The sequence below is a fragment of the Palaemon carinicauda genome, chromosome 6 (assembly GCF_036898095.1).
Source record: "Palaemon carinicauda isolate YSFRI2023 chromosome 6, ASM3689809v2, whole genome shotgun sequence".
NCBI lineage: Eukaryota > Metazoa > Arthropoda > Malacostraca > Decapoda > Palaemonidae > Palaemon > Palaemon carinicauda.
The window spans coordinates 128,804,186-128,814,185 of NC_090730.1; the positions used below are offsets into that span (position 1 = coordinate 128,804,186).

Consider the following 10,000-nt stretch of genomic DNA (forward strand, 5'->3'; position numbering starts at 1 on the left):
GATTGTAAGTAGGTCAAGGACATTGGCTCCTCAACATCCGGATCTCAGTATTGATAATGTTTATTTAACTTTTTAGGACTCTTTTAAAACCTTAGGTGTAATTCTCGACAGCAAATTCACTTTTGAGAAATACATTAGGTCTGTGAATTCTTCAATTGCATAAAAATATGGCTTATTGAGAGAGTCTTTCAAGATTTTCGGTGATCAATCTATTCTGAAGAAGTATTCTAATTCTTTCATTCTACCTTGTTTTGAGTATTCTTATTCTGTCTGGTCTTCAGCTGCTGATTCTCATCTTAATTTGTTGGACAGAAACTTACGGTCTATTAAAGTTTCTTATTCTTGACTAGTTATTAATCTTTGGCAACGTCGTCCAATTAGTTCATTATGCATGTTGCATAAGATTATTCATAGTTCTTGTCAACCTTTACATTCAGATCTTCCTGGAAAATTCCATCCTGTTCGTAATACTAGGCAGGCCTTCTCCATCACGAGGCTCAATACTCCGCAGTACTCGAGAAGTTTTATTCTAGCTGTGACCAAGTTGCGGAATGATCTTCCTAATCAGGTAGTTGAATCAGTAGAACTTCAAAAGTTCAAAGTTGCAGCAAATGTTTTTATGTTGAACAGGCTGACATAAATCTTTTTATAGTTTATATATGACATATCTATTTTGACGTTGTTACTGTTTGTAGAATCATTTATTGTTAATTTGTTCCAATCATTTACTTATTTACTTATTTACTTTCCCCACTAGGCTATTTTTCCCTGTTGGAGTCCTTGGGCTTATAGCATCTTGTTTTTCCAACTAGGGTTGTAGCTTGGCTAATAATAATAATAATAATAATAATAATAATAATAATAATAATAATAATAATTATAATAATAGTAATAATAATAATAATTAAAAATAATGATAATAATAAAAATAATTATAATAATAATAATAATCGGGTAGTTGAATTTATAGAACTTCAAAAGTTCCAACTTGCAGCAAATGTTTTTATGCTGAACAAGCTGACCTGAATCTTTTTATAGTTTATATATGACATGTCTGTTTGACGTTGTTATTGTTTTTAGAATAATTTATTGTTAATTTTTTTCTCATCGTTTATTTATTTTCTTATTTCCTTTCCTCCCTGGGTTATCTTTCCCTGTTGGAGCCCTTGGGCTTATAGCATCTTGCTTTTCCAACTAGGGTTATAGCTTGGCTAGTAATAATGATAACAAAAATATATGTTAGAGGCAAAGTTTAAGATTCTGGTAATTAATAGAAAGCCTATGTAATTTATTTTTGAATACCCGGCAGTTTTAGGCAAAGAATGAAATAACTTTATGTTCTTACATGATAAATTCTGCTCAGGCAATTTCTACAATAGTTACAGAATGATTCAGTGTACTTAAGAGTATATACATTGCATGTGTTTAATACTTTATTGAGTATGTAACTGAAACCTGTTGAATCTAAATAAATATGTAATTATTAGTAAAGATTCTGTTTAATGTTACCCCTGAAATGACAAAAATAATTCCATTTTATTTATTTCACCAATCTAAGCGCTGATGGTCTTTTGAATTGCATAATAAATTTATGTTGACACACAAACATTTGTTTTTTGTAAGACATTTTGTTTTACATAAATATTTGAAAAATCATTGTCCAATTCCCATCGATTGTTGGGTTGCTACCGTTCTGAGAGTTCTATTTTTTTTAATCCATAGGGATTTCTTCTAATGTCAATAATGGCTTTTTGCAAACATTAAATTGAGATCTAGTATAAGATAATTTTAAAATCTCTTGAATCGTGAGAAGCCGATAGAAACTATTATCAGCATCTATGGTGATGGCCAAAATTTTTAAGCATCTCCAAGACCTTTATGACAGCCAGGTATGGAAATGCTTCTGTTGGTATGACACACACAGCTGAAGAAATAATTATATATTTGATCGAGTTATATTTTTAAACATGGACTATATTTCATTGACGATACTGTCTCGACCTCAATGACCTACTTATACGTTTGCTTCATAAAGTACATCAAATAGTTCACTATCAGTTACATAGATCATAATGGCAGTACTATCCTCTTTTGGAGGCTGAATGAGCCTTTGTTTTGTTACACTTCCATAATGACATAAATGTTTAGTAACCAATAATAATGGCGAGGAACTTTCTTTACTGTAGCTTTGGCATTCCTAACTTCGTCCAGTAACTGTTGATAGCGTTTCTCTGGTAAAGCAACTGTATTATTTGCTGCAGCATATCGTTTATTGCACAATTCGTGATGAAAACATTGTTTCATTGCTGCAACTTCAACAGTGTAGTCACTCGTCTTCATTTTAAAGGGTATATGACAGTGAAGAAAATAACCTATTACTCCGTAAGAGTTTAATAATAGAGAGGATCAATTAATCATTAAGCATTTAATTAAATAAAGGATTTTTCACCTTGTGTGCGGAATAATTGAACAGCAGATGCAAGTCAATTAGCTCTGTCTATATTTCTCTTTGCCTTATTTCACACTTTTCCAGAAGTGCATTTCGAGTTTTATAGAATACCTGGGAGATGTGTTAAATTCTTGCAATTATATGCTTCGCCTGTAGATATTTGGCGCTTAGTATATTTCCTACGTATACAATTGAAATATAAATTTTAAACTTTGCCGGTAACACACACGCGCGCGCACACACACATACATACATACATACATACACACACACACACACACACACACATATATATATATATATATATACATATATATATATATATATATATACTGTATATATATATATATATATATATATATATATATATATATATATATATACATATATATATATATATATATATATATATATATATATATATATATATAATATATATATATATATATGTATATATATATATATATATATATATATATACAAACACACACACACACACACATATATATATATATATACACATACACACACGCATATATATATATATATATATATATATATATATATATATATATATATATATGCGTGTGTGTGAGTGGGCAAACGCGTAAACGCAAACACAAATATACTACTCGAGAGCCGAGTACTGCACATAACAATAATATTTTAAGAGCTACGAAAGAAAAAAATAAGGAAAAAATGGTGCATAAGTAGACTCTCATGGGGCAATAAAACTAAAACCAGCGAATAATGGCTGGGATGGGATTGAATTAGTCTTCGGGAAAGCAGATTACCTGGAAATTCTGCTTCATTAGGGATAAAAATGCGGCCTTGAACTAAAACACTTTGGCTGGGATTCCAGAAGGTTATTCGGGTTAAGGAAATATTATGGAAAAGATAGACTCAGAGAGAGAGAGAGAGAGAGAGAGAGAGAGAGAGAGAGGAGAGAGAGAGAGAGAGAGAGAGAGAGAGAGAGAGAGAGAGAGAGAGAGAGAGAGAGGGGTATTTATTAATGAACCATCTTAAATAAAGGAGACAACTTTACTATATACAGTAATTAAAGATTTTATGCTTGAAAGTGGCTTCTGTTCGAGAATGCTATGGCGTAACACAGACTCCAGTAAAATGTACCTTTGGTATTGTGTATTTCTATCACAACTAAATTTTTCTGTTTCTTCATCAGAAAATCAAAAATTCTTGGTATTTTAATTGTTCCTACCCCTGCAGTATATTCGAATTAACTGATATATTTGCTCTAAACAAACGTAGTTAAATATCATTAAAAATGATTTTATTCTTTTCCTCTACTGTTTTTCAAGTTTCCATCCATGTAGTTAGGTATTTGAATCATGTGAATCTGTTAACTGAGCGTAAAGATAAACCCCAAAAATAAAATTTAATATCAACTTTAAACCATGTTTTTTTTTTTTTTTTTTTTTTTTTTTTTAAGTAGAGTTATATGTTTGGTGAGTACACTGATTTTTTCATAACTTTTCTAGCTCTTAAAAAAGTCATTCGTTCTTAGACGCTTTCCTTAACTGATCAAATTCTTTTTTTAGTAGATTTGACGCTACCCAATTGAAACAGTACAAGATGTGGAGAATGTAAAGTTTAGCTTCGAACCTTTTCGTCCTGTCTTACCTTCTAATCAAAACTCTTAAAAGCTATACGTAACTTTATAGTTGGGGAATCTTTGGGAATTGGATGAAGGTTAAATGTTATTTAATAAAGTATTTATACTCTGCAAAGGACGATACAAGATTTGAATAGATAGGCCCGAATGTAGGACTGAAAATTAATATGATTAAACTAAGACAATGTTCAATGAACATGCAGTGAGACAACAAATAAAAATTACGGACGAACCTTTAATAAATTGTTAATAAATAAACGTAATTAGGACAGATAGTGTTTGCCCAGGACATGACCCCAGAAATAAAATAAGATAACCATCGGATGGAGAGTTTTTAGAAAACAAAAGAAGATTATGTAAACCATGCTGCTACTTTCTTAAATAGAAAAGTGTCTAATGAGATAGTCCCATCAGTTTTAAATTATGCAGCAGAAACTTGGAGCATTACTAAAGCTTAGATCATGAGCTAGTTCTAATTCAAAGAGCAATGGAAAGAATGATGTTAGGAATAACACTAAAAGACAGAAAAAGACCAACATGGATACGAGAGCAAACTAAAGTAGAGGATATTTTAACAACCTGTAAGAAAAAGAAATGAACATGGGCACGATATACAGTATGATGAGAATGACAGATAATAGATGGACATCAAAACTAACAGTATGGGTTTCTAGAGATTGCAAAAGAAGCAAGGGAAAGAAAAGAAGACGGTGGGTTGACGAACTAAGAAAGTTTACGTATGTGGATGGGCATAGAAAAACCATAAACTGACACAAGTGTAAGGGCACGTCCGAGGCCTTTGTTCTACAATGGACTAGTAACGGGTGATGCTGATGATGATACTGTGCCTATTTTAGATTATTGAGAATTTTCCATAAAATATGAAAAAATGTACTACTTATCCCCATATGAAAGCAAGCTATAAGTGCTTGCTGAAGGGGAATGGTCATAAGTTTCTTTGATGAAAAATACAAAAGAACACCTCATCATCTGAAAAACCTTTATCGTGAATTATTTATAATGCTACTGCGATCCTATTATGGAAGTCGAAATTAGTAGAGACTGTAATATCCTGCCTCATAAAATATTCATCCACTATCAGTACATCCTAAAGGCATACATAGAGTTCATATTCAATGAGCACAGTTTAAATCTATTACAAACTTTATGTATACACTAATTCTAATTCATCTAAAAGATAATATATGGCATGGGGGAGATCAAAAGCATTATGTGAAAAAATCAACTATAATTCTTGGGAACCAGTTTGATCTGAAGTGAAACAACTTTTCTTCATCCTCCCAAAAGTACTTCAATTATCTGGACCTAGTTTTTCCATTCAAAGTTAATTACGAAACGACTTTTTGGCAATCGGGAAAATGACAGGTATACTAAGTATTTCGGATATTTGATATTCCATCAGTATGTAATAGAAAATTTTATATTTGCTTAGATTAATGATATATTATGTGTTATTAATGATTCACAATCACAGACGAATGTTCTTGTAACCTGTATGTATGATAATTAAAAATAAATAAATAAATAAATCTCCAGAGAGCTTTAACTGCTAAAAAGAATAGGTTAGGAAAATCGGAATATCACTCTTTGAAACTACATCAAATATCCTTTTCTGACTACGATTATTACTAACAATCATTCAAACCACCATTCTTCATTTGCGACATTTAAAAAAGAACTGTTAGGTCAAAGATTTTACGAATTTCGAACGAAAAAAAACCTAGTCTTCATATCTAATTTTTCAACCACTGACCTTGCACACAGAGTCAAGACATCAGTATTTTCGGTGGTGTTTTCCAAGATGGCCGGGAAGAGGGGTAACTGACTGATAATCGTGGGTGGCAGCTCATCAGATGACACCACCTGGATGCGGACATCAGCTGTTGACCACAATACGGGATTCCCTTCGTCTGCCACTCGAGCTCGCATGTCAAACAGTCGTTTATTTGCCTGAAAATTATATGAAAAACAAACAATGTTTAGCATTAATTGGTAGAAATCTCAAAAGGAAATAGCATTAATTCAAATCTTTACATCTGAAAGAGATAATACTAAGGGTACTAATTAAAGAGGATTGAAAAAAAGCTTCGAGGAATTTTTGACGCTAAAGTTTTCACCGTAAATAGTGAAGTTTATGTCGAGAACCGTACATCGAAATAATCCTTTGTATTCTGACATATATATATATATATATATATATATATATATATATATAAATATATATATATATATATATATATATATATATATATATATATATATATATATACATATATATATACATATATATATATATAAATATATATATATATATATATATATATATATATATATATATATATATGTATATATATATATATATACGTATATATATATATATATATATATATATATATATATATATATATATATATATATATATGTATATATATCTTTGTAGTAATTTTTCGTGTACGATGATTTACCACGTTTGAGGTCAATTGTTTTCTTCTTTGCTAGACATGTCGATTTTTAAAATGGTAATCAGATTCCAGATATTTGGTTGGTTTTTTGTGACCGAACTTTCTAATGTATTATGAAACCCTTTTACACTACTGTTTGAGTTTGGTAAATTATTCACGGTCAATTCATACACATTCCACAAACCCACTGGAAATGTTGGAACTACTCTTCGTTTATGAGGGCCCCTGGCTCTCACCCTACCAATATAATTGGCATTGAAATAGGAAGAACGGTCTTGAAGCAACTTATCATCGTCGACTAATTATTCAAATGCATCAACAACGTCACAAGGACAAAAAACGCTAGAAGTGAAAAAAACAATTAACCAGGGTATTGATTTCCAAATCGCTTTAGTAGCTCACTTTATGGCCAAAAACAGACCCATTTTGAATTATTTTTAGATAATTGAAACACACATCCGGTTACATATGCATCTGGAAAATTATTTTGGAAGCTACCATAACTGGCCTTTTCAAAACTAGCCAAAAAGTGTCTGGTTGTAAAGTTAGGCCCAAATATATTAGAACATGGTAAAACATCTCCGTAGATTTGTTAAGAAGTTGGAGAAATAGTCGTGGAATAATAACGTTTTCTATAAGAATTTTTAACTTATATACCTAGTAATTACAAACTCAATTTTGTAGTTTTCCAAGTTAACTCATCCAGAAACTAAGATTTTGTTTAAGACATGTTTTAAACTGTACTATAATAAGTTTTCAATGATTTTGAGACACTGAAAAGATCAACGAATTGCATACCCATTTCTTGCACCCGGAACAGGAGGAGCCTTTACATTCTCTTGCCTCCATTTCCTAATATTGCCTGATAAAGTTGGATTTGTTGACATAAGTAACATCCTGCATCATCTAAACGAACAGAAACATAGGCAAAAGGGGTTTTTGCAGATAGCTGTGATTCTTTAGCACTTTCTTTCATTCTTGCAAAGGTGCCATACACTTACGGTTTTCTTTGAATTGCAGAATGTCTATGGTTATTAACTCCTTGGTATATTACTATATGATTTTCACTATCTAAAACTGCGTGGATTCTTGCCTTGCAGTTTTGTACTTCCCACTTCCAATATTTTTTCTTTTCCAAGGCTCTGTTAATTCTGTAAACGAAATTAGCAACGCCAACTAGCTTTTCACCTCCGCCGCTAGTTTTCACAGTATCCAGCTTTGTAGAAAGGCTTGCATAATGGCTCATAGATATAATATGCCCTGACAAAAATATTCTAACACCCCCAACAAGAAAATAGATACAATTGGTTTTAAATCTTTAGAAGTAATCGATAGTTTACTTAAAGTTCTTGAATCACTTGATTAATTCTTTAATTTCAAAGATGACAGCATTATTATATGAAAAGAAAATAGAGATTCTCCTCTGTAATAATAATAATAATAATAATAATAATAATAATAATAATAATAATAATAATAAAATGTAAATTTAATTAAAAAGTTCAAATCTAACTAATAACTAACAATAAAGATGTCATCCATCCAATATCTACTGTTCAAACGAAAATCGTCCATTTTCTAGGTACTCCTTCAGTACTTTGGCTCATCATTCTATCTCATTTCTTTTCATCTTGTTTTGTTAAAGTTTCTATAGTTTATATATCAAATATTTATTTTAATGTTGTTACTGTTCTTAAAATATTTTATTTTTGCTTGTTTCCTTTCCTCACTGGGCTATTTTCCCTGTTGGAGACCCTGGCTTATAGCATCCCCCTTTGCAAATAGGGTTGTAGCCTAGCAAGTAATAATAATAATAATAATAATAATAATAATAATAATAATAATAATAATAATAATAATAATAATAATAATAATAATAAAAATAATAATAATAATAAAATGTCTAGCTATTAGTCTTGAGAATTACCAACAGAAGTGGCCAGCATCGGATTTTACCATAGCTTGTAAAAAAAAATAACCAAATTTTTATCAAAAATATTCTGTCCCCGCGAATGTGTTTGACCTGTTTTTCGCAAGCATCATTCAAGCCATGCAATAAGCTTCAAGATGCAAAGACGGTAAGAGAGGCACTTCAAAGGTGCAGGAAAGAAAGATCCTTTAATGCTACAGAAAAGGAACATATTGCCAGGAGCATATTTACCTTCCTTATGTGCATAACATATCAAAGTGTATCTTGAACTCATCACAATAAAAAGGTCAAAAGCATATTTCAGTCCTAAGATTATGCTTCCAGGGCGTAATTTCCCTTGAGTTGACCCTGTTTTTTTCATGGTTTTTTTTTTTTTTTTTTTTTTTTTTTTTTTTTTTTTTTTTTTTTAGCAAGAATAAACTTTTTATGTATCAATTATGGTATATTTTGTGAAGTCTTGATTTATTTTACCTTTAAAAAAAGAGGCAAAAAAAAACCTTTAAGAGATAACAAATAAATGAGCACTAATTTGAACTCATCCAATGTCCAGTAAGATGTCTTTAACAAACCATGGACAGATAGGTAAACAAACTAAGCTTCATGACATTATGAGTTCGCTATTTTAATATGGAGAATTCAAGAATACACAAACATAATGAAGAGGAAGATACAGTTTGGGAAATAAGTAAAATAATTCAATAATGAAATCGTATATATAGATAGTTTTGGGATCTTTTTTCTTGATTGTGCAATTTACTTCTTGATCCATTGCAAAATTTTAGCGAACAATGCAAAACTGATGAGTCAAGATTTTTTTTCTCACAATTCTTCCAAATTTCCATCTCATCTGACTGGGAACGACTAAATTTTAGAGAGAGAAAGAGAGAGAGAGAGAGAGAGAGAGAGAGAGAGAGAGAGAGAGAGAGAGAGAGAGAGAGAGAGAGAGACCGGTAACGGATAATCAATAACATGGAAAATAACGTATGGAATTTGAATCCATATTTCACATAGAATAAACGTATGTAACGTGCCATGTAAAAAAAAATCGTGGTGTTGTGCATAGAATGTAGTAACATATATATACAAAATCATTATCCTAATAAAATATTTGAATTCAAATTTACAAAATTCAAAAGCCGTTTGAGTAATCATGAAATCTCCTTCACTTAAAACTATACAAAATAAAATCAGAATTAAATTGCTTTTTTTTTTTTTTTGTCTGGCGAAATTAAATAAACAGCCATGCTAAGCACTACTACTACTACTACTACTACTACTACTACTACTACTACTAATAATAATAATAATAATAATAATAATAATGTTGATAAAACTTCAAAATTTAGTAACTTAACTAAATTTACTATATATCACTGTCACATCTTTTAGTAGAGGATAATGATATATAATTGAATGATCAAATCTATAGATATACCTTTGAATGATTGAATTATACAACTGAATATGAAATATAATTTAAAATATTCTATCACCGCATTTCATCA

At 30.5% G+C, this 10,000-nt stretch overlaps 1 protein-coding gene across 1 annotated transcript in view; it reads right to left on the minus strand.

Annotated features, from left to right (window-relative positions):
- LOC137643233 (DE-cadherin-like) overlaps positions 1-10,000 on the minus strand; it is a 218,012-nt gene that overhangs the window by 122,371 nt on the left and 85,641 nt on the right. Inside the window, exon 10 of the mRNA XM_068376075.1 lies at positions 5,857-6,053. Within this exon, the coding sequence (XP_068232176.1) occupies positions 5,857-6,053 (197 nt within the window). The remainder of the gene's footprint in view (positions 1-5,856; positions 6,054-10,000) is intronic.